Here is a 26,114-nt window from a genome sequence, read left to right as displayed (position 1 = left end):
TAACATTGTATGAGAAGCGTTTCTAAAAGAAAAGGTTTAGCAAGGAGGGGGGGGGGGGGGAAGGTTAACTCTCAAGAGTAGGGAAAGTAGGGAGATTGATGCATTTTCAGTTTGTCTCCTTCATAAGCGGATGTGCATCTCAGAGATGTTCAAGAAAATTTGATCTTGCTTCAATCTTAATTTGAGAGAGCCTTGATGGCGGCTGATCGGGGCGGCTTGCTTGCCTGCCTGCTTGCTTACCGGAGAGTTGCAGTCATCGAAGGGACGACGGCGAGGATGGTGAAGAACTCGACGAGGAAGAGGAGCGCAAGGAAGAGATTCTGCCATTCGCACTCTGAATCACACTTCCCTAGCGTGGCCATCGGCTGGTCCCACGTGAAGTTGTCGGGGGTGCTGATGCAACTGCAGTTTCCATAGCCCTGGGGAAGCATCAAAAGCAATCAGCCTCAAATGTCTAGGCGCACATGTCAGCCGTGCAAAACACAGACATCGGCATGTGGCACAAAAAAAAATGTTGCATATGGATACAATAGGTCCTGTTCTGTCATGGACCAAAAACCTTCTCACCTCACACATATCTTTCAAAATTGAACCCAAATGAAATATGGTTCATGACTCACCAAGAATATTTCATGATTTAGTGCTACAGGATTTGTTCATGATACAGTGTATGCTTCCCTTTTCAAGTAAAAGTCATCGCAAGTTGAAAAGTTATGTCTGTACACTGTGCACTCTCCACAGGATATGTCACACTCCGTGAATTTACAACCTCAAATCCATCTAAAAAAAAGTGACAACTAATTCGCTCTGCTTGGTTTCATTGCATGGTAACTGAGAATATTATTTCCATTTCTTTTAATACAATACACACAACAAACAGAACAAAACCAAAACCAAATTAGAATTAGGGAGAAAATGTAAGCTGTCAGAAAATGTCATTCATTTCATATACCGGTTCTGACAGCAAAAATAGGAAGCAGATATAAGTTGGACTTTTATTATTCATACTGTGATCAGACAAAAAGCGGTGCATCAAACAGACTATACATTAAGTTGTCTCACAGCCTGCATTAACACTGGTTTCTGAATTTGCAAGAAAGTTTAATATATCAACGAGGATTTTAACTCCTCAAATTTCTATGCCTAAACACTCTAAGAGATTAATTCCTCTCACCGAAAAATTTGTTGGGGGGGGGGGGGGGGGGTTGGAGGGAGAAAAGGGAAGGGGGGGGGGGTCAAATCTAAGGGGAGAATGACACCTTAGGCAGTGAATGCCCTCCATATTGCACGCATGTGCATTATCTTGAAGATAAAGAACAGCTTCCTCTGCCCATCTGTACAGACACAGGCTAGCCGTCCCGCTTTGACCTGATGGCAACTGGACTCACATGAATAAATTTCTGAAGAAGTTTGAAGGGAAAGAGAGAGGGACGACAGCCATGAAAAGATAAGATCTTTCCCCATGACTGGTCTTGCTAGACTAGCAGGCAAGTGTGAATGCAGCTAAAGACATGTTCATGTCCACTAACTTGCACCACATTTTTTTTTCTACTTCAGCAGAGAACATTCAACTTTCCAAAAGTGTCAACAATCTTCTGTGTCTAAATTGATGACAACTATCATTGGCAATACAAGGGATGGGATGGTAGAGGGGGGCTGGAGCAATGTGTGGAAAGAATTGGGGATGGGTGGCATAGGGGGTCTACTGTAAAACACAATATTTTCGCGCTTTTCGCGGTATGAAATTTTCGTGAATTGGAGATGACGGCCTTTTTTGCGGCATGAAATTTTCGCGAGTTGCTTCAACATTCGATGCACATAGTGGAAACAAGACCTTTCGTGTGCATTTTTATTTTGCAAATCTTGGCTCTAGCAAAATTTGCAAAATTAAAATGCACGCAAACATTCCTCGTTTTACAGTATCTTACTTCACTCTGCTGCCCGGTCGTGCACCCCGCATGGCAGGCCGAGTAGTAGATGATGTTGTCCACACCACAAACTGGCTGAAACATGTCGTCACAGTAGCAGGCTCCGTTGCATGTGTGATTCAGACTTGAAGGGGCTGAAGTGGTGTCCACATCGCTGCAAAGAAAGTTGGTGGTGGGGGGGGGGGTAGAGAAAAATAGAAAGTGGAATGTGAGAGGGGTCAATTAAATAGATGCCAAACTATTAGCATTTGCTTCAAGAGATCAGCCAAGGGTAGTCAAATTTCTTTTTTTCATCCGAGCAGAAATAGTTGCACATTCGTTGAGAGGACTCTTCAAGACAAACGTTTTGTCTTCTCCCACGAAGTGGAACTGAGTTTCCATGGTGAATGTCTAAGGATGGGATTTGAGGCAGTTTTCTGTTGTCTGGTCCACTTTGGGATTTATTGGCATTCCAGCAAGAGAAAGGCAGACTTTTTTCTTGTTGTCAGCAAAAAAGATCTGTACATTTGAACATGATGATTATGATTGCAAGACATCATGACAACATAATTATGAGTAAGCCTAAAATTGCACTCATTTATTTTCATGCAGAAAAAAAATCCCCTTATAGGGTGAATACTTTGCATAAAAAAAAAGAAAATAAAGAAAACTTAAAAATTACATATTTTTTTTAATAGGGCAAGGATTTGTAGTTGAAGACTTATTGACCAAGAACATAACATTCATATCATTTTGTGTGTATATCAGTTAGGAGAGTCTCACAATTGTGAGATAGGGATATTATCAACTTATCTTTACAGTATACAAGGTGGTTGAAGCCAAAGTCAGTGTTCCAAATGAAAGACTTTAAAATTAGAAAATTTCACAACTTTCATGTCCTGAAAAAAAATTCTACCATTCTTTTTGTACAAGTTGATTTAATATTTCTTTACATGAAAGTCCAGCTGAACCTGGAGTCAAAATCTGAACAAACAATTCCCAGAGAAATAAATGCATATTATTCTTACGCGTGTCCGTAATCCACCGTGACGCCGGCGAAGTGCGCGTTGGGGCAGTTGATCATAAAGGCGAAGAGGAGGAAGAAGGAGACAGTGATGACGGCGAGGCACCAGCGGATCATCCCCCGGAACTTGAGGCTGAACCGCTTCACCACATAGCCCCCGATGATGGACCCGCCCACCGCGGCCGGAATGACGGTGAAGCCTGCAGGGCGGCAGCAAGAGATGGGAGGAGGAGAGGGAAAGGTGAGGGAGGGGGTGTGGGTAGAGGATGGTGGTGGTGGAAATAAGATGGAGAAAGAACATTGTTAAAGGCATAATTTACCATTTGCAGATGAAACAAAAACCCAGCATTAGTGCTTTAAAACAGATCTAAAATGCGAGTTAGGGATAGAAACAACCATGGACCTTTAGATATATTAAAGTCAACCACTTAACTTTTTTTTTTGGGGGGGGGGGAGGGGAGGGTACTGAGATGCCTTGTAAGGTTGTTGTTATTGTTGTTCTGTTGTTGTTGTTGTTGTGGTGGTGGTGGTGGTCTGTATCTCTGTCAGCTTGCTTAACCCATTTAAGACGAGCTACTACTGCTATAACATCCATTTCCCACAGACACATGCTCGGAGAAAATCGGGACTAGTCTTATATGGGTTAATGTCCAAGTGCAAATAAGCTTTGCACTATCTATCTATGTGCTGTATGAAGGAATCATCTGATGAAAATAAAGACTTTTACAAGCAGAAAGGTTGTGTTACATCTTGAGGTGGCTGTCTCTTCTTCACATATATTAGTAAAAAAAAAAAAAAATGACTTCCCATAAAACTTGAGAATTAAATTAGAAACCATGACCTCAGCCCTTCTTCCTCTTAACCCGTTTAGGACGGACTGATTTTGCTATAACACGTATTTCCAATAGACACCTGCCCGAGTATTCTCGGGACTCGTCCTTGATGGGTTAATCCTCCCCCTTTGAAAACATGTGAATCCCATATATTTAGTTCTTAGAGTTAGCTGTATACTTGTATGTTTTGTTTTTTTCCTCTACTCCTCCTAAACTCTTATCGGTTTACCGTCCTTACCTGGAATGTAAATGTCAATCAAATGAATTAGATATATCAAAAAGTTTTCTAAAAGTCCATATAGTAACCAAACTCTCTAAAGCTAACCAGATTGAGGTAATTGTAACCACAGATCCTGTTATTCCTCACAAGAATTAAAAAAAAAATGGTCCAAAACAAACACACGCAAGCAAATTTGTCCCACGACTCTGTTGGCTTTGCCTTTAGGCAAAATGCGACATAGGTGGAGAAGATGGTAAAGTTGTTAGAAGAACCAAATGCCAAACCCAAATGCTTCTTTACAGCTCTTTTGTCAAACGTATCAATGTGAGAATCCATACAGTCCTTTTACGGGGAACTACACATGACTAGCTTACAGCAAAACATCTGTAAAAGGCCATCCCGTTATGACACAAAAAAAAAAGAAAAGAAAAAAAAATAAGAATGTCATTCAATTGGCAGATGAGAAAAATTTTCTCATTACCTGCTTACAAGTTCAAATTCTTTATCAGCCCGGTAGTGAAACCCTCGCCTCGACAGCCATTATCACCGCCGAACAGTTTGCGTGATTCACTGCTCCGAAATGAGCGCATCATGGCACAATTACCGGTAAATTGGCGACCTTGAGAGACGAGATTGATGCCACATTGGGTATAGTGACATTCAGAAGGCCAATACTCCCAGAAGTGACTGGTTTTCTGCCCATATTTCTCGTAATTCCCGGTAATAAGCTGGAATTCAGTGGCAAAATGGGCGACTCATTACGAGGAGCATCATGCAGCTTCAAGATGTCCCGAGCTAGCTTTTTGTTGGTTTTTTTTCTTGGTTGGGTTTCCTTTCCTTTTGATGCTCTCAGCCTGTGGGTTGTATGCACTCTAGAAATATTAACTCTTTATGTGGCATGGTCAAAACCACCTGTGTGCCACATTATTCTGAGATTGCAATGTAGTCATGCTTTGGGAAAACCATTCTGTTTTTCAAATATCTGCACCTTTTATATATTTTTGTTACCCTGGACATGTGAAGAGCAAAAATGTAGAGAAAATAACAAGCTTTGATTTGATGTAAATTATATGAAAAATATATAAAAGATATATGAGTGTTTTTCATATATGAAAAACATATGAGTGTTATATGAAAAATATATGAGTGTTTTTATTTCAACTGATCAGTAGCTACATGTACATTATTGCAGAGCCATGACTTTTGTACACAAAACAGTGACAGAAACTTGGAATTTACTGGCGAATTCAGTAGGGAACACCCCTTGATAGGCGATCACCTCATAAAATGTAAAATGCACGCTTAGTACTGTGGCATTTGGCAATTTATTGATCGGTTTGTGCGGGTTTGTGCAAGTTTGTATTACTGTATGTTTTAGCAGAATAATATTCTGCTCAAATATTATCATATTATAATATCACATAATATGTGAAGTTGGCACGCCGTCAACCGAGTCGGTCGTGCAAATGTGGCACATTCATTGTAAAGACTTAACTCCTCAAAGTAGTAAAGTGGCATTCGAAGGCAAAATGGGCAAGAAAAATCAGGTGACACATATATATGAAAGAAGCATCAGTTTTGAGATAACTGCTGCCAGTTTGAAACAGCCATGACAGAAGAGTTTTTGTTGGTTTGTTTGCTTGCTTTTCTTTTCTTTTCTTTTAATGCTTTCATGCGGAGCACTAGAGACGTTTACCCCCTGAGGCCAACCATCTCAAAAGTGCATCTGACATATGGTATGAAAGTTACTAGAGGGAGGCAATCTGGGGTCACCATTTTGCCTTTAACCCCCTGGCCACACGGCATAATATTATTGTGTTTTTACTAACATCCTTCAGCAGTTATCACATTTCAAACATTGACAGCACACTGCTGGAAGCAAAGTCACTATATTAAATTACCTGTAGGCCATGTTGTGCTTTACATTCTGGGATACAATCAATTCACATCAACTTGGTTTTCGTGTGACATCTCTACCAACTTGGTTGTGTGTGACACACACTTAACAATGAAAAATGCTGTAAAATAATGCACATGTCTCACAATAGTGTTGCTGAGAACACACACGTGGCCACACCTTGCAATCCCTACAGGAAACTGTGGTGACAGTTTAGTCACGCCTGTCATTCTTTATCACTGCCTAATTCCTGTGACATATTTGCAATGCCCTTGATCAGTTTAGAAAGTTGAAATAAAAAGAAAAAAAACAAACACACACACACATATGCACAGGTGGGACTAAGCAAAATAACCTTGAGGGAAGAGACAAAGAAGAAAGAATTCACACACATAAATCATGCAGCTGTGAAGCACTGTTGTAAAGAAAACATAACGCAGCAATCCAGACGGGGCTTCGAAATGTGCGGAAGTATAATGTATCCCCGAACCACAGAACGTGACATCACAATTCATCTGCACTAGATATGAAGTTACCCAACTGGTTCTCTTGGGTGTCATGCTGGTTCCCTTACAAAACACACGAGGGCGCTTGTCTAGCGTGTCATTGACTTTTCCTCACTCCCTCGTTGGTAATCTAGCGACAAGTCGCATTGTGTTCAGGTCAAATACTGGCACATCACGTTCAACCCTTCCCCCATAAAACAAAATAGAACAATGCAAGACGAAACATAAATCAGAAAACAGCAACAAAAAGAAAAAAATAAATAACTAAATAAAGCAAAGATACATAAACACATACCAAAAACAGAAGCTCGAACTGTAATGAATTTATTTGCTAGCTTTTTTGAGGGATCGTTACCTACATTTTGTGTTTCTGATTCTCACCCTCGCAAAATTTAGTGCTCTTATACAATAGTTCTGAAAATGCCGTTTACATCAGCATGCTGTTGGTTTTTTTTTTTCAGATTTATAATTTGCGTTCTTATCTCATGAAGTAATTATGTGAACATTTTGGCTGAAGATGAGAATGAATCCAAAATTTTGCCTTTTCACTCTGTGGCACAGCTTTAAAAAAGATGTCAACATTAACTGAAGAAAGGGTGGGCAGTCTATTTCCATAAATAACACAGCCTTGGGGCAGAGGGTTGGAGCTGGATCTAAAATCTATAGGGACTTGAAGAAGAAAGAGTGCTAAGGAAATATTCATATTGTTTGTTTGTTTGTTTTGTTTGGGGGTACACAGTATTAATTTTTTGTTTACATTGTATGTTTTTTTTTTAATTCATATCTTATGGAAGGGGTGGTTGAAGATACATGTATAAAATGGGTTGGGGGGGGGGGGCGCTAACACATCATGGTAAATCCATGACATTTAAGTGACAAATGGCAATATCAATGATTATTTCCTTTTGCAATTTTTCATTTCCAAGACCATGGGCTGAGCAGATAGTAGCTTATGGAGAAACATTTCAAGGATTTTTTTTTTTTTCTCGTGGGACCACAGCTTTCATCTCGAGGTTCATCCTCTGGAATTTGACCTAGCAATGTATTCTGACTGGACATCAATCTACATCAAAGTACAACCTGAACATGTGGACAGTGAGGGGGTTTCTGGTTAAAGGAACTCTTCTATTCCTTTTTTTTTTTTTGGGGGGGGGGGAGGGGGGATTCTTTTTACCAATCATACCTGGATGCAGTCATCGTTTTACTGCAAACTTCGGGCCAAATGTTGATGTCAATCACTACAATACCCCCTCTGATGAGAGGACAATATTGCCTTGGCTTTACTTGCCTCTTTTTTTTCTTTTTGTTGGTTGTTTCCATGGTTACAAAAAGGATTTACAGCTTCTTATAGTGTGAGTCACTTATGACCTGAAATAATCCCACAATCCTATAGTTATCTCCTAACAGCTGTTCCCATCTATTCTAAGAATTGGTCCCACGTGTGCCGTTTGCGCAAACACCTTGAGAAACGGTGTCAGAAACTGCCAGAACTACCTAGTAATTGTGCAAGAAACACAAACCAGACAGATATATGTGTACCATATAAGCTACATAGCTCCATGCTTGTATTATGTGGGTCTGCATTTAGCAGCAGCAGCAGCTACGGAATGTACAACTGCCTGCACCATCAATCATCTTAAAATGATGTAAGACACTCGCCTCCTCTTCATGCGTCTTTGTGTTTATGTGATGATCAATTCACTCATTTAATCTCTATGGCCCCAATTCGATTCCATACCACCATGAAGATGCATGGTTGACTGACTTTATATTGATTCCAAAAGACACAACAATGATTTTTTTTCAGACTTATTTCCTGTCAATCCACAGCTCTTCTTTAAAAGTCAACAACCTGCTGATTAAGGTTGAAAATTCAGATCTTGATATGAGCAGTATTTCAGCTCCCCCCCCCACACACACACACACAAACAAAAGTTAAAAGGGAAGCAATGCCATACTAATCCTGTCCCATATACTTAAAGAATACTTTTAAAGTGGAAATTTTAATGTGTTTCCCCTGACAAAAAGCTAGCATGAAAATAAAAGCACACAATTTTATTGTTGCTCGTTTTACGTTTGGATTTTACATAAATAGAAAAGCACACATTTCATTTTACTCAGCGGAGTGCAAAATATGTCTGCTTTCACAGTATCACTGACATCGTTTGCAGTGGAGAAGCAGTGTGGTACCAACAAACTTTAGAGATTATGGGGTGGGGGGGGGGAGGAGGAAAACTTAATGGTGCCATTTAGTGTTTATTGCTAAAAGCTGGAAAGAGAGCAATATTGACTGTGATGGAATGTGAAAGATATTGGCAGACCATCATGTTTTTGGTTTGTGGAGGGTTTCTTTTCTTTCCCAGGCTCTGTTTTGAATCAGGTTCAGTCTTATTCCAGACCACTCACATTCCTCTCTGAGAGATGGGAAACTGGACGTTCTCATAAAAAAACAACAACAACAACAACAACAAAAACACCAACAAAATTGAAATCTGAGATAACCTCCCATTAGACTTATAAGCAGCTTAAAAGGGGGGAAATGAGATTAGGATTAACTCCTAATGGCCAGATTGGCACTGTCACAAAGAATGAAACGATGGAGATTAAACAGCCGCCTGGAGAGAAACCAACGAATTTCCCCCTACAAAAAGATCAAATCCTGCAATATGTTTTGGAGGCTACGTCTTCCACAAAGCGAAAATGACCAACGCCCTCGAGATAATGCAATTCGGCTGTGGAAGGCTCAAGACCAATCGGGCAATTAGGTAGAATGCGCTTTTTGCGAGGTGATCATCAGATGAAATAATCAAAACAATTAGCGAATTTCAGACAAAGGACCCAAGCTTGTAATGTGACCACAAGACTATGACAAAGTTTTTCTCCAATCTTGAATGAAGGACCCTCCTAGATTGAATCATGTTTACCTATATCTGCCAACACTTCAAGACCAGTTTAGCAATTACACTGAATGCATTCATAGAAATAGCGTGATCATTAGGTGGGATAATCCCCAAAAGTCAATGAAAATCGCCCAACAAGTCACCGAATCTGATAATGTGTCTACAAAACTACAACCAGCTATTAAATAACAAGAGAATGACAAACGCACAGAAGAATAACAGCTTAAATCCGGCTGCCGACACCTCAAGACCACTCTGGCAATTAACCCTTTGTGTGCTATGAGTGCTGATCGGCACAGAAAACTCCATAGCATTGTACATACTGTCCAAAGTCCCTGGCAAAGAAAGGGTTAACAAAGCGAATGACTCCATGGTCTGCAGATCACTAGACAAAATAACTCTAATGCTACTTCAAAACACCATTAGGGACTGATTCTACAATAGTATAGGCGCCTTGGGGGTGGAGCAGTAATGTCCAGCCAATACCGTGCGCCCACTAAACATTAACTTTTGAAACCTTCTAACACCATTCACATGTTTTCCCAGAAGACCATTAATACTTTAATCTGTAGACACTTACGAAAACAACCAAAGTGTTCTGGCTTCTCAAGGTATCATAGACAAACAAACTTCTTTGTGTTGATTTAGAGCAATAAGAGATGTTTGTAAATTCACAGAATAATGTAAATCAACAAAATCATTATAGTCTGGTACCTAATGGATCTAAAATATAAAATCTACCTTCCAATATTTAGAACTACACCTCCTTTAAACTTCACTTGCTAGTATTGAGAGAGCCAAAAAATTCTGTAAAGCAGAACACTTCAGCAAAACAAAGATTTTATGCTTTACACTGTTATCTCTGACGAAGTGAAAAATTCTTGATATAATCAATAATGTAAGATTGTGTATTGAGGACATACATGATGAATAACTTCCGATGTTCAACAGCTCAAAAATTTGCAGAGGTTATGAAGAACTATTGAAAAAAGTGCAATGTTCTCAATGCAGGCACAGAAACTGATAGCTTGGACATCTGGTATGCATTACAGGAGCTCCCTCGTTACTGTCCTCTTTATAGGGGTATGGAAAAACTTTTTGACTACCAGGCTACAACCCGACTTTTTCTGCTAAGGTTTAGTCAGAATGACAACCTACACCTTTGATGATCCTAACATTTGTTGAGCAGTTTGAGAGATTTGTGACTAATTTAGCAATAACTACAATGTAACTGCCCAAAATGAATTCCAGCTTCAGAATTATGAGAATGGAGATTAAAACGCACTGCTTATTACCAGAAATTTGGAGAAAGGGGGGGGGGGGAAATGTCTAAGAAAAGAAAAAAATGAAAAATTTGCATTTGGCAGTACACTTGACCTCATGACTTTAAAACTCAGCAATCATCAGCCTAACGACTAAAATTAGGTGCTCTACTAAAATTGACCAATCAGAACAGAGCTGTAAAAAATGGAACAGCAATTTGTAGCTGTAATATACGACTGATTGCTGGTTTTTCTCATTTTGCTGATGGATGGGGGGGGGGGGGGGGCTGTGCATGCCCTAACTCACCAACAAGAAGCGCTGCCCAACTTGACGATAGACTGAACTGCGACTCGAGGAATTTGGGAGCGAACACTGCAAATCCCGCCAGCAGGAACCACTCCGTGGCGGCGGCGGCGCAGATGCACATGAAGGGCGCATTTCGCACCAGGGCCAGGGTGGCCCGCGGGAAGTCTCGCAGGCTGCCGCCGAAGCCCGCCCTCGACGAGAATTCGGCGCCGCGGTGTGCCTCGTTGACTCGCGCCTTTGCCAACTCCTTCTGACCTGCAATTGAGATAAAGAAACAAACAAATTATTAAAACATAACAGAAATTGTCAACCACGTTTCTAATTAAGTTCAGTTTATCCCCTTTTAATTTTCATTTGCAAACAATATACATGAGTGTTAAAACCATCAAAATGATAGCACCAATTTCATGTAACATCATATCGCACAGAAATGCATCCTTTTCCATTACAGACAGGAAATGAAAATTGAGGGGCTGGTAGAAAGTAAACTTGCATAATGCAGTCCCCTCACTTATGGTACATTATTACAATACATTTATACAAAATTCATGATTTCTATCTCTATATCCTGTGATAAAGCCATCCAATCAACATAATATTGTCAGTTTGTACAGAGAATATCTGTCTCTTTCAGTTATCTTATGGTGGCCCGATCGGGCAACTAAGATTCAAAACAGATTGCTCTTAAGCTCTTATTTTGAAGACTACATCTTTTTCTTGGCCATCAAAATTTTATACTGAAAGATTTTAGTGACCCAAATGGGCAACCAGAGAAAAGAGTTGTCAAGTCCTGCTTCTACCAGTTCTCAAAGAAACTTGATAATTTCTAGTACAAGCACTCTACCTTAACCCATTGATTGCCACATTGATTTCTTGTCCATAAGGATGTGTGTGAAATTTGTACACATTTGACTCAATGACACAGAAAGGGTTAATACTGTAATATTTAGCAAGTCTAATTTTTCACGAATCGGGACTTCCCGACATTTTCGCAAGTAGTTGATTGTGCAATTGTAGAGCACAGTATTGAACAGAGAAAGGTGTGCTTGCACGTCACATTCATGATGAGATCAGAGTTAAAATTTTGTGTGTTTTTGAGTTCACAAATACAAGTGTAGCACCCGACTCGTAAAATTTGTGAAAATAAAAAACCTCGCGAAATATTTGGTATATACATTTAATGAAAAGTAACCTTTGACCCTCCTTACCTGGAAGTGCCTTTGGGAATGCAAGAAATGGAATGATGACGCTGAGAGCTAGCATGGCCGTCAGGATGAAGCCCATCCACCACGCGCCGACAAAGAGGGGGCTGTCCGGCTGCAGTCCGAGGCTGCAGAATAAAGATGAAAACAAACAGATACAGAACAAAAATTGAATAGATATATGATGCATGAATCAACGTTATTTGAATATATTGTCTCTTTTTTTCAAAGAAACATGTAGAGTGCAGGTAAATATTGATATACATAAAATGGCATGAGTATTCAGTTAACGCAGATGCCATGTTTTATTTATTCCTGCAAAATACTATTGGTATAAGAGGGGTTAAATCACACTTAACCTGGTGAGGACGAGTCCCGAGTGTACTCAGACAAGTGTCTATGGGAAATGTGTGTAGCAAAATCAGTCCATCCTCAATGGGTTAAAATCTCTGAAAGTGAAATAATCATACCATCACTTTCCAGTATGCATGAATTGCAATGATATAATATAATTGTCTAATTAGTTCATTCTTTCTTTTTCTTTCTCTGTGACAGACTTTTGGCAACATTGCATATGGGCGTGATCATGTTTTGGTTTCACATAATGCAGAGTTTTGCTACCGGAAAACTTGGTCACTCAAAAAGAACACTTTCTATATTCTAGTCTACACCTCACTTCCAGCTCCCGTAACAAGGAAACTGCCACTGAGGAATTCCTAGTGGCCATTGCACATTTTCATGGGGGAAATCCCTGTTCTAATGGCTAGTTTTGTTTTGTTTAGTGATACACACCCAAAGCCTGCATGTATCAAGATGGATCATAGCTTCATTAATTGTTGGAGGAGAAGGGGGGAACATTTTTGTTTAAACCTATTGAAAACGGACTGATTTTGCAACAACACACATTTCCCATAGACCCCTGCCTAAATATACTCGGGACTCATCCTCAACGGGTTAAATATTCATTGTTTCCAAGATGCTGTCATTAATTATAGACATAATTCATGGTGCACTTGACTAATGGGGCAATGAGCTCAAGTTGCAAGTCATTCTATTTTGCATTTTTTAAGAGCACATTAATACAAAGTACTTGTAATGATGATAACACCAAATATTCATCACACTTTTCCACTGTGGTGCAAACGCGCTACATGCTGACTTATGCCATGATGAAAAAAAGTTTATTCTTAGATGTTTCTTGATGTTTCTGCATGGAATTTGTTTTGAATATTGAAAGTAACAATTCATAAAAAAAAAATCAGGGATTGGCAAGTTTGCTTTTCCAGTGGAGAATTAGAGGCATCCTTCTTCCACCCTCTTTGCACCACCAGCCTAACATCTTTAATGATGTTTGATATGTGTACGTGGTGTCTATGAAACTCTAAGAGTCAGGTTGTATAGCAACTCTTGCACACTTTATAAATGTTTGAATATACTTTCTTCTTCTACAAAATACAGCATGGTATACATTGTTTCTAATATAATGTTTCTATTAACCTTTTGCACTGAGAAAGGTATATTGTTTCCAATATATGTTTCTATCAACCTGTTGCATTAAACATGGCAAGCTGTGTCAAATATGTATTTTTGTTAAGAGCTGTTGTTTTAGGAATGAGATATTACTTCCAATATCATATATTTATATTGACATATCATATTATTGCATTAGACATGGTATGTTGTTTCCAATATTTCTATTGATATTTTGCATTCACCATGGCATGCCGTTTCCAATATTTCCATAAAAATGTTGTACCAAGCATGTAATTTTGTTTCCAATATTATGTTTCTATTAACCTGTTGTATTAAACATGATGTACTGTTTCAATATCATCCCAAATATCATATGTTTCTATCAACCTATTATCTAAGAGATATGGCAGCTTGCCAGAGATTTGCTACCCGTCTAGTCCAGCTCTGTACATGACAGAATAAATCTAGTACAATGATGAACTTTTGGACAGGATAGGAGCAAATGAGATCTGTTTTCTGAGATGAAGTAACCATTGAACAGGACAGCCAATCAGAAAATAGCAACAAGCAGAACAATGCATAATTAATCGGCTACCGAGTGCTTGCTTCTAGGTGAGAAGTACATGCACATCATGCATTTCAGCAGGGCATCCCAGAAATTACTCCTGAAATTCCTCGCTGTAGGTCCGAGACGGCTGACTTCCCCTCGACTCGCTGGTAAAATCTGAACCAGTGGGTGTGTGGAAGTGAGTCACATTATGCATCACCATTGAACATTTTCAAAAAGAAAAAATGTTTGGAGGGGAGGGGGGACAAATTAATTTTTGCTGCCTGACTGACCTGGAAATCAACTGTGGAGGACTTTGGAAGGTGACAAAAATGATGTCGAGGAGACCACACCTCAAACAAAGATAGATAAAAACTGAATAATTAACTTTGAAATGAGGGGTGACAAGACTGTAAAATTTTCAAGGAATACTTCCCTCCATTCACTTTGTGCTATAAGAACTGAGGCAGAATGGTCTGTTGCCAGACGACATCATCGGTCTAGAAGTTGAGGATGAAGCACTCCAAAGACGTCTTTGCCTTGGAATACCAATCTTATTTTCAGTATCAACTAGATATTAGCCAGCACATGCTGAGCTTTTATCACCAACTTTTTTTTATTTCATCATCCTTTGAGATCGATAAATATTGAATATCAGGGGGGCATTTCATGAAACATTTTGGTCAGACATTTTTCTGACAAACTGCAAATCTTTGCATCTGATTGGCTGAGAGCAAGTTTGTCCGACAACTTTGTTGGACAAAATGCTTCATGAAATGCCCCCAGGTCTCTCTATGGGTCAAGAATAATATTATGTGTCTTGCACATCTTTGTTTCTTATTTTTCCCCTGCTATTAATGGTTGAAGCCCAGACCACGCAAACAAACACGAAAACGCATTTGCCTACACCTGAATTTTTGCATCTGTCATTGACAGATCTAAGTACATCAAATTTTAAAAACCAATGTACTAGAAAGATATAGGAAACAATAAAGGCTGGCAATATGTTTTTCGTACGAATATCTGTCTAACAAATGGGGCCTATCTACTTAAGAAAAATGTGATGTCTAGGTTCACTTTAGCTGGCAGTGATTGGCTGTTTGTGTTTTGTGTTTGTTTGTTTTTGTTACATGCTTTCTGGACTCATTCACCCTCGACCAAAATTTGGGTAAAAGTGTTGTTCATATACATCGCACAAGTGTAAATATCCATTTAACAAATATCTACACACGAGAAATGCGATGTTTAGGTCCACTTATAAGGTTCAATTCATATGCTTTTTTCTCTTACAAGTTGTTCTTCATTTGTAGAACATGTTTGTGACACTCCTTGTTCTAGAACTTTGCAGAAATGATGTCTGACATCTTCACACAATGCAATAAACCTCAATAAGAAGCATGTGGTAGGGGTGGACGTGAGAGAGAGGGAGGAGGGGGTAAGAATTAATGTTCGATAACTATCAGACAGGATTATCCCCTTGAGATGAGGCTAGACATTTACTGCACCATGTGCCCAAACCACTGATGTAGCAATGGTAGATAGCATTTGTCACAGACACTCCCACTGTTTTATTTGCGAGAGAATCACACAGACTTATGTTAGACTCAAACCACCACCAAAAGGGTTTTTGGAGACCTGACCGATCCAGACTTCTGTATAGATGTCTGTGAGTTACTGTATTTTGTACTAGCTCTTGGTAGTGAATTCTACAACTAAGTCTATTCAAAGAAGCTTATGAATGTGTTTTTTGCTGGTGTCTTAGGAGCAAAGCTAGAAATATAATTGATCAAAGTGAGTATATTGAATTATTTAGTGACTGAAATATTCAGTAGGCTTGGTGTGCCAGATAATGTTTTCTTTTAGCTCATGAATAGTAATCGCATTTACAGCTCTAAAAAGGCCCCTATATTGACAAACTTGGCCTTTTAGTAGACTTCACTTGTGAATTGTCAGCTCACACAAATTGATAGCATGACAGGCTTTGACGGAGGCTAGCTATGTTGTCACTTATGGGACTGAGGTGCTCGTCAAGGCAAGGTCTGATAGGGTAATGCCATCTCTCGAAGTTTGACATTCTTTCTGTCAAATTGTAGTGACTGCCCTTGGAGAATATTTGGAGGAGAGTCTGTAGGGAACTTGACTGGAGTGCAAGGTAACATTGATGCTAGACTAATCACAAATACATAACATTTGAGGCAAGGCTAACCTCTGATGAGGTCAACATTCAGTCACTGGCAGAGGTTTGATCCACCATAGGGGAAGTTTTATCAGCTTTCCTTACTTCTTCTCTTCTAATAATGTGCTTCAATTTCTTCAGTAGGCAGTAGATTTGTCTCCAAGGTTTGCAGGTCCCAAACCACTGCCCCAACTTGTAGTTATATGAATCAACCTTGAATGAGCCTATTAAACACACTACACTCTAACAACAACAAGCAAATGTATGTTTGGTATAAATGATGAATCGGCTCAATACCAAACCTGTTTCAAAACAGTTTTGATGCAAGTACTTGCAACTTGTCAAAAAAAAAAAAAGATATTCCATCAACTGAAACTCTGAAGAAATCCTGTTCTGTAAACTAGCATGCTCAGAGCAGTAAAAAAAAAAAAAAGGAAAAAATAGAATGAGATAAACAATATACAGAAGAGATTTTACTTTTAACTAATGTACAACACAGTCATGGAGATACAGTAAAAAGAATAACGCTTATGGCTTGGATCACAAGCTCCAATGAAACTTTTGCAAAACTGCAGAAAAGTTTAGAACAAATAAAACATTCCTCATTAAGATCAAAAAGATTTATTGGATTCATGGATTGATGTCTATAAAGGCCCTTCCAGAAATACTTGGCATAACTTTGAGCAACGAAACAGGTGCAGGAAATATATAAAACATAGAACACAAAGAGTGATATATTTATGAACAGCTTGATATACAGAAAGCAAATAGATGAATATTATCCAATGGATACTATCCTCACAAACAGAGGAAGTGGGGCAGAGAAAGGGGGAAAAGATGAGAGAGTAAAGGGAAAAGACATTGGAAAAGAGAGGAAAATGTAGACATAAAAGAGATGAGAGTGAGAGAGAGAGGGAGAGAGAGAAAGAGATGGAGAAACAGAGGAGATATATATATATATATATATATATATATATATATATATATATATATATATCATACTAATACTCTTTTTGAGATATATGCAAATGTATAAATATACCAAAGAATAGATGAGAGAGGGACAGGATATAGAGAGAGACAGATGGGATGTAGAAGAGAAGGGCAGAATCCTACATTCCCTAGATGTAATGAGGGATAAAAAGAAGACATTCCCCTAATATCCATATATATATATATATATATATATATATATATATATATATATATATATATATATATGTATATATATATATATATATATATTACCTTCCAGTATGTTTTCTGCTCTGACTGCTTGATCCATTAGGCAATAAATATTTTCCTTTCCATCATGATTTCATGAAACTGAATCCCTCAAATAGCATCCCTCTGGGGCCAGTCTAGACATTATGATATATTTCCCTTCATATCTCGAGGCATGAAAAAAAAAAATACAACTCAATGTTCTGTGACGATACATTCATAATACGAAAGGAAAGAAGAAAAAGAAAAGATATTCTTCATTGAAAAAACAATATCATAAACCATCTGCTACAGTTATAAGAAATGCTACGTCAAAGCTAGACATCCTGCATTGTAGAATTCATGAAAATGAAATACCACACATTAGTTGAGAAATAAAAATTCCAGTCACATAAAGTGAGCTTTTGGGTGGTGCTGAATCACCCTTTACACACACTATGAAATAAATTTGATACTTTCTGTCATTTTAGCCCACTGCTTATTGTAACCCAACATACCACATAGAGTTCTGTTAAATCACTTTTTTGTGATTTATCAAACCTCAGTGACAGTAAAGCTTCTACTAAGACCAATGCTTCTTCACTGATTCCATAATGGGGTATTATTAATTGTGATCAAGTACTAATATGGGAGAGGGGAATGAAGAAATGGTGTCCCATGCATTTCCCCACATCTACAGATCAATAGCTCCCTCTGGAGTTGCAATGTCAATAATTTCATTTCTTGACAAGTCATATCACATTTCACTACAATTATTCTTTTGCTCTACCACATTCCTATCTAAAGCCCTGAAAAGTTCAAACATCTGGAAAAAGTTCCTTCTTCTGCACTGCATAACCATATTTTGTTTAATACTACAAACAACTGTCCAATGCAAAGCATATAGTTGCTCATGTGGACATGTCTGACATCAAACTTACTCGCAGTAAACACAAAAAGTTCTAATTACACAATCAACAAAAATGTGTATCGAGTGTTGCTTCTTTATTTTCCCCTAGTTTTTGCTATTGGTGACCAATACATACAGTGAAATAATGAATAGTCTTGTGATCCAAGCCAAGGTATCCTAGCCACTTGTATTGTGAATGCATAATTACTGAAAAGAAACTATGGGACTGCTGAGGACTTACTCCCCTCTGCTACCAAGAAGACTGCAAAACAATTACTCTTCTTTGCAGGAAAGGGATGCAAATCCTACAGCCATGGAGATGACATGTCAGAAACTTTGTTTTTGCTGTTTCGAGAACCTGTTGATGAATTTGTTTTGATCTGTAACACGCCACTTTCACACACACAAAAAAAATGTCATCCATTTTCAGAGACTGAAAATGATGGCCGCTGGATTTACAATTTCCAATAAAGGGGATCGGTGACCCTCTCTGAGGACAAATAGGGCACTATACTATCGGTGAGATCGAAGCATGTGCTCCGAAGTACCAGCATCAGGGCATTCATCTTCACCGTGATGACCTTCTTCTCTGAAGAAGAGTAGATGGCGACCAACTAGCTTCTTCTCTGGATGCGAGACAAAATGACAACAGATGTAGTGGACAAGAGCAGGGCGGAGAAGGGGATCACGCCACAAGTGCAAAGGTCAAGGGTTAATTCCACTAAAACCCTTCTCAGGTTTAAGCAGGAGAGAGAGAGAGGGAGTGAGGGCATCTACAAAATCTAGAGGGGGAGAAATGTCAAGCGTAGGGTCCCATCAATATTAAGCTTAGGCTCCGTGAGGCTGAGCCGGGCAGATCAATGGCTTACAGAGAACCACATGAGTGGGACTGAAACTGATAAATAGCAATAGGATTGATGGTCACACTTTAAAGTAAATGCTGTATGCTCATCAAAAGCTTTAGATGACAGATGTCATGCACCTTGTGACAAGACTAGCCTTAATTCAAGGCTCATAATTTCTTCTTTATCAGGGAGTTCTTGTTCTACAAGATGTAGTGTTCTTAAATTTCAACTGTAGCCTTTTGAATTTACAAAAAATAAAAAATTGGTTTAAAAAAGATACTTTCAAACACAGCTATTCCTTAAAAGCAGTGAATGGCTAAAAACTGATGGATATATATTTTATATAGCATAATGATAACACCACGACAGTTGAATATTCTATTATTGTTCTTCTTTTTTTTCTTGTGAAGTACAGTCTACCGTCTGGTGTAGCATCTCACTATTGTTAGTATACGTGTAACATTGATATCCTGTGCGCTGTTAAGGTCACATGATCACACGGTTGCTTGGCAACAGCTCCTCATTTGCTATGAAAATGAAATGAAGCACAAAGGAAAAGATTGATCAAAAATTGAAACCATCTGCAGAGGATACAAGATTTTGCTCTCTTTATGCAGAACAGTTTCAGGGGAATTTGTGGTTGAGGAAAAGATTTGTCGGCTGCATTAACTGTTAAGCTGTACTTCCATTATGTTTATTTTTCTTGTTTGTTGTAAGCCTGTTTATTTACTCGCTTGTTTTGTTTTGTTTACTTGTTGGATGTGACCAGGGTTTATGACCCGAGGGGAGAAGTCCAGCTGGACAGTTATGCAAAGTTTGAGGAAGGGGTCTGGTTGGTGGGAAGTGGAGGTTTCCGAGCTGGCACCGAGCTATCAGAAGAATTTATTGGGGATGCGCCCAAATGGCCCCAGCGTAACACTTTCCATCAGTCACGGCCTAGGTTTTTCTGCACCCTACCCCCCTCCGCCCCCCCCCCCCCCTTGCCCCTCTCCCTTTGACCCCATCCTATAGAGATGTTGTCAGGGTGTTAACACAAGGTTAAGAGTACTACTCATGATCCTTGTCACTGTGGCATATACTGTACGTCATACAGTGTATCGACCTCCAGTGGCGTGCCAGTCGCCTTTTCTCTTCCAGAGAAATGTCAGCACTGTCAAGCTTTATTACTGCACAGGATATCATTATCTTAATCATCATCACTTCTTCTTTTTTTTAAGAGAACTGCTGCAAGACAATGGTGATGACAATAATAAACAGGAACAAAAAGAGGGCAGGGATATCAATAACAAAGGTAATACAGCAATCCCTATGAATTATGATATACTATCATATTGATATCAATATGAGTCAATGCAAATTATGGTTATTGTAGAGTGATACAGCCCTAGAGAGAGAGGTGCAAAATAGATTCTATCAATTTAATTTATAAAATTGAATAATAAAAGATTAATAATAAATTTGGTTTTCTTGCACCCAAATTGAAGAGTGAATCATCCAGTAATAACTTAAAGGAGAGCATATTTTTGCCCACACGTGAGCAAAACTGATCTAAGGGGTGCGTGGTTCCTGCATCCACCACCGCAGCTCTGGCTTAAATCTTATGCTGGTCGTGAAATTAGAGGGGACCTTTGGAGGTTTTGATTTCTTCTGCTTTCTTACGTTGCCACAATTTCCTGTGGATTTCCTCGCTTACGCCGTGAGTGCAAAAAAGTGGAAAGAATGCATTACGCGACAGGGATCGCGACCTCTATTATTTCCTTAGAAGAGACTTCCATGTTCCAAGATCTCATGATTTCCAACATTTTTCTCTTTTTTTTTTTTCATTTACTTCCATTTGGGTTCACAGGCATCAAATTTTCATCTAAAATCAATGTGTATGTGTTTAGGTGTGAGTTGCACTGCATCAATTCAATTCAGACCTGACCTCTGAAATTCTGACTACATGTAGATTCCATTGAAGGTGGCGAATATTCAAGACTGGATGCCTACCACTGTGAGGCAGCGTGCAGCAGGTAAAAATCAACACACAGCTCTGACCATACAAAGAGATTGCAGGATCCTTACTACCCATTCTATGATAGTTCCTTATGGGGAATCTTTTCAACCCGTTGAGGATGGGCTGATTTTGCCATAACACTCATTTTCTGTAAACACCTGCCTGAGTATACTTGGGACTAATCGTCAATGCGTTAAGATTCACGTTTAACCATAGATAGAGGATTTAGCCACTTGAGTGGACTCTCTTTGACGAGGAACCTCGAGGACAATTGCGCATGAAAGTTTGAACCCAAATTATGCAATATATGTGTACTACACAAAACCTAGGCAAGCATCATTTCCAGGTAAAACTCTTGGAGGGCTTGAAAAGAGACTAACAGCTTTGACAATACAGTACCTTTAAGCCAACCGTTAAGCCTTCTATGATATATGGACTGTCTTACAAATGCAATTGACAGCTAAATAGAAAGGTCATGGACTCTAATTGATGGACTAATTAAATGTTAATGCTTTCGTTTCTCATCACTTTTGCACACAAGGTCATGTACTGTAGTCTAATCAGTTGCCAATTAGCCTAAACTCAGGGCGGGTAGGCTTACAATATAATCACGTTTTACAACTTAAAGGTCTCGTACATACAGTGTAAAGTGTACATGTACATGTACATGAATGAAACACTGGTAAAGGAAAAGATAGGCATGTTTCTCAAGATAAGGCTTGACTGTGATTTCCTTCAATACCTTTATCATACTAATGCAATCATACCATGGATCTTAGATCGTGAAACAGTCCTCAAAATTGAATGATGATGACATGATTACCTGTAATTTTGTTTTGAGTCAAAGCATGCCCTAGCATCCTATCACCTTTTAAAAAGTTACCATACTACACAGTTTGGAAATACAAACATAATATGTAGAATGCAACGAATGATGCTCTGCTTTCAAATGAAAACAGTTTGTTCAAACTGGATGCTCCTACCCAAAATGAAATACTTCTACAAGACAGAAAAATCCAAGCTTTAGAAAAGTCACCCTGAAAACAAAGGGCTTTGAAGTAAGTTGTTCATTCACTTTAAGTGCAAAGATTGACTCGTTATTGTACATGGGGGGGGGGGGGGGGATAAAATGAATTCAAACTACATGTATAGCAACTACTTTGATGCAATTATTAGATTATTCTGAAAACTTGGCATAACAGCTCTTCTATTCATGATTATTCTAAAGTACAAGTGTCACTGATGGCTATTTTGCAGTTTTCTGCAGGGCTCTCCCAAGCATGTTTTCATCTACTACAAACATGTAGTGGATGGTATTCCAAGTTTTACAAACCCCACTTACACTGTATCATATTTTATCAATTTTCAAGCTTTAGATATACACATACATAGGAGAAAGGTCACTTTTGTTTCAAATTATAACCAACATGTATTATGGTCCCTGTTGACACAAAATTGAACATTTTCAGCCAATTGCAAAATTAACATGTCCCTTTTTTATGCAGGGGGGGGGGGGGTGGCAGGGGTTGGGTGGGGTGTAGTCTTTGTGGTTCATGGTAACAAATGCATGTCTGGCCATTTTTGTGTTGAAAATCCGCCTGTACTTCTGTTCTGTGCTGCCTTCTGAAATTCTGCCGTAAAGCATCACAGACAAGGCGTGCTGTTATCTGATCTTCTTTTTCTTTTGTTCTTTTTTTTTTAGTATGGTGGCTGCTCACATTGCAACAAGATGTTTTCCACCATCAGAATATTTGATGGTGTTGTGATGCTGAAATCCACTGAACTGACAGTCTGCTGACATTTCAAACTCCACTGAGTCGCTCCAAATTGGATCCCACAGCCAGCAGCTACCAAACGCCATCACCATTAGTTACTATACCTGTAACTCGTCATCCATATCACAAACTTTTGTGACCTTCTTTGGTATTTTGAGAGGGATGTAATGATGGTGATGATTGGCGATGTATTAAAAGCGTTAATAGCTTCCTGTACCGATACCGTTACGACGACAAAGTTTTCTCATTATCGAGGTCCTCATTATACCGGGCGATTCATTAACAATACATTACACAGTTAAGTGGCTCTTGAATGAGCTCCATCCTGATCCTTTGGCCACGTGACCTTAAAGTGTGCACTTATTCAAAAAATCTATCACAGTAAGTTCTTATCATTTTCCTCCAAATACAGCAAAAAAAAAAAAAAAAAAATCTCCTTTAGAATTCATAACCGCATGACTTTTTGATGTAATTTTGATGAAACTGTTGCTGTATTCTTCTTGTTCGATTTAGCCCTGTTGTGTCACATTTAACCCGTTGAAGACTAGTCCCGAGTATACTCGGGCAAGTGTCTATGGGGAAATGTGTGCTATAGAAAAATCAGCTCGCTCTCAATGGGTTAACTCTACAGCGTAATGTCACAGTCACATCTTACCCTGTTGAGGACTGGCTGATTTTGGTATAGCACACATTTCCCATAGACACCTGTCCTAGTATACTCTGGTCTAGTCTACAATGGTTAAAAACTTCACCCCTCTACTGCACCCCACTACTCCCATCCATAAGTATTGGTAGTGGTATAATCATAGGCTTAATGATGGATGATTGGCTGGTTTATATCTATTAGGGAGCAGAACCTTAGGTCAAGGGCGACAAGTTAGTCTGAAAGGTGTACCATGCCTCCCCATGTATGATTGAAAAAAAGGGGGAGAAAAAGATAAATTAACGAACACATCAGGAGCTGCCATCAGCAAATTGGATCCAAAATAACATGATGGATCAATTGGTGTCCATAATGAATGGCAATTTGACAGCTGGCTCCAGTGTGTTGGTTTAATGGATTGGCCCGCTTGCCGTCAGGTGGGATCAAACTACTATTCTTATTGCACGAGAATGCTTTGGGGAGGACATCAATGCACAAGTTTTGTTTGAAGACTTGAAGGTTTTGATTCTTCAGTGTCAGTCTCTTGTAAGGGCAGGTACTGTAGTGTCAAGCACAATATTTTCCCCGTCACGAAATTTTCACGGATTGGAGCTGATGGACAGCCTCAATGACAGCACGGAATTGTTGTGAATTGCCACTGGCATCCAATGCATATTATGTATACAAGAACTGTTTGTGTGCATTTTAATTTTACAAATCTTGGCTCTTAGGAAATTTGTCAAATTAAATTGAACACTAACATTTTTGGTTTGACAATATGCTATGGGTAATAACCCACATCATCTTCAGGTTGGATGGTTGGCTTGAATGGCTACAATTAAACCAGACACACATAATAAAATAATCAAAGTTTTAGTCAAAACTTGACTTTACCTTTTAAAAGAAAGTAATAAAAGTTCATAATTTAACATATCTTTTAATCCAAAATTGAGATGTCATTACTTCACAAGCTCACTACTGAACAGTCCATTAAGTCTTCACCAGTTTCCCCCTTTTCTCTGACATGCACTTATTATAAAGAATGTAAAGTTGCATCCTACCCTTAAAAGAATTGTAGCCTTGTCATGATTACAGCTGCAATGGGTCTTCGGGTGTAAATTTCTTCTCTGCTTTTGTGCAGATGTTATGACTTTAAACCACTTCCATCTAAAGTTTTCTCCAATTTTGACAAAGCAGTAAAATCTAGAGGTGCCAATTTCATGATAAGAAGACAATGATTTGTCTCTCCCTGCTAAATTCCCCCAGGATTTGAGAGGTTACGGGGCAGACAACAAACTTTTGAAGGCACGATAAAGTGAAGACGGGTCCAAGACATATTACTCAACTTCAGATAGAATCCCACGAGGAGATACGACTAATCCAATCACTCTCAAGACTTTCACTATATGGACAGAAAACTCATTCCGGCAGATACAAATATTAGGGCTCTACCCCGATAAGCAAGTCGACTGTTCCTGATTAATGTTTTGTTGCTGTTGGGTTAATATGTCAATCCCCCCTCCAAGTCTACCAACTTTAGCAGCAGCTTCTGAGGCTCGATGTCCCATTTGTCTTTATAAACGCAAGGCAATCTCATTTCACAAGAGGTGAACGAACTTGCCAGAAAAGTGCGTTGTACTGACTGTATCCCCCAACCATATGTTAGTTGAAATCAACAATCCTATTTTCTTTTAGTTATAAAATATCATGGAACCTCTCTCCACTGCTCCCCAGTGTGAGTAATCTTAGCAAGATTTGTTATTTCATTCTTTTTTCTCCATCCCATGGCACTGTACTAGGGCTGTCTATCACCTTTCTAGATTAAAGAAAAAATATATATAACTGATGCACCATACTATGTTGAAGGCAAAAATTACATTTTGGTTAAATTAGAAAAACTCATGCATCTCAAGCGTGCCGAAACATCTAAGAAAACACCCCCAACATATTCTGCAATCTAAAACATTCTATTTGATATCTTCGATGAGAAAAAGCACTTAATATCAATACAAATGAATACTGATTAGAAAATCAAATTGGGACATTGCCATAATAACAGAAGACCAATTTGTGGTTAACATCTGGATTTTTGAGAACTGCTCACGGACATGGCAATAAAGCAAAGGAACCGTCAAAAAAGAAAGAAAAGGGGGAAAAAAAAGAAAAAAACAACACATCATTACCGACTACGTGCATGACATGACTAGAAGTGGGCTAGGCATCAGAGGTGAAACGACCAACCTGCTTTTTTCACAAGGACCTGTTAGCACACACAGCTTTCTCATTTCCTTCCACGTTGGTGAATTGAAGGCTACAATTGTATGTTTCAATTTCTCAGGGTGTGCCATTTCTAGATTCAATGGACAATCGTTACATCTCCCAAGGGGACAGGCCATAACTTATCCTCTGATATCCACTTGGTTCTTATTCAAACCGAGAAATCTCTTACTTCATTTCTGTTCATTATGGTTGGTTGCACTGTGAAAAT

The 26,114-nt window shown here is 38.9% G+C and overlaps 1 protein-coding gene across 1 annotated transcript in view; it reads right to left on the bottom strand.

The window, feature by feature from the left end:
• LOC140240314 (solute carrier organic anion transporter family member 4A1-like) overlaps nucleotides 1–26,114 on the bottom strand; it is a 69,948-nt gene that overhangs the window by 6,123 nt on the left and 37,711 nt on the right. Inside the window, exons 4-8 of the mRNA XM_072320097.1 lie at nucleotides 12,065–12,186; nucleotides 10,857–11,111; nucleotides 2,936–3,131; nucleotides 1,929–2,082; nucleotides 241–419 (exon numbers count right to left, since the gene is read on the bottom strand). Coding sequence (XP_072176198.1) covers nucleotides 241–419; nucleotides 1,929–2,082; nucleotides 2,936–3,131; nucleotides 10,857–11,111; nucleotides 12,065–12,186 — 906 coding nt within the window. The remainder of the gene's footprint in view (nucleotides 1–240; nucleotides 420–1,928; nucleotides 2,083–2,935; nucleotides 3,132–10,856; nucleotides 11,112–12,064; nucleotides 12,187–26,114) is intronic.

Source organism: Diadema setosum, chromosome 16, assembly GCF_964275005.1.
Source record: "Diadema setosum chromosome 16, eeDiaSeto1, whole genome shotgun sequence".
NCBI lineage: Eukaryota > Metazoa > Echinodermata > Echinoidea > Diadematoida > Diadematidae > Diadema > Diadema setosum.
Note: the sequence above shows the minus strand (reverse complement) of the source record. Positions and strands in the feature narration are given on the sequence as shown.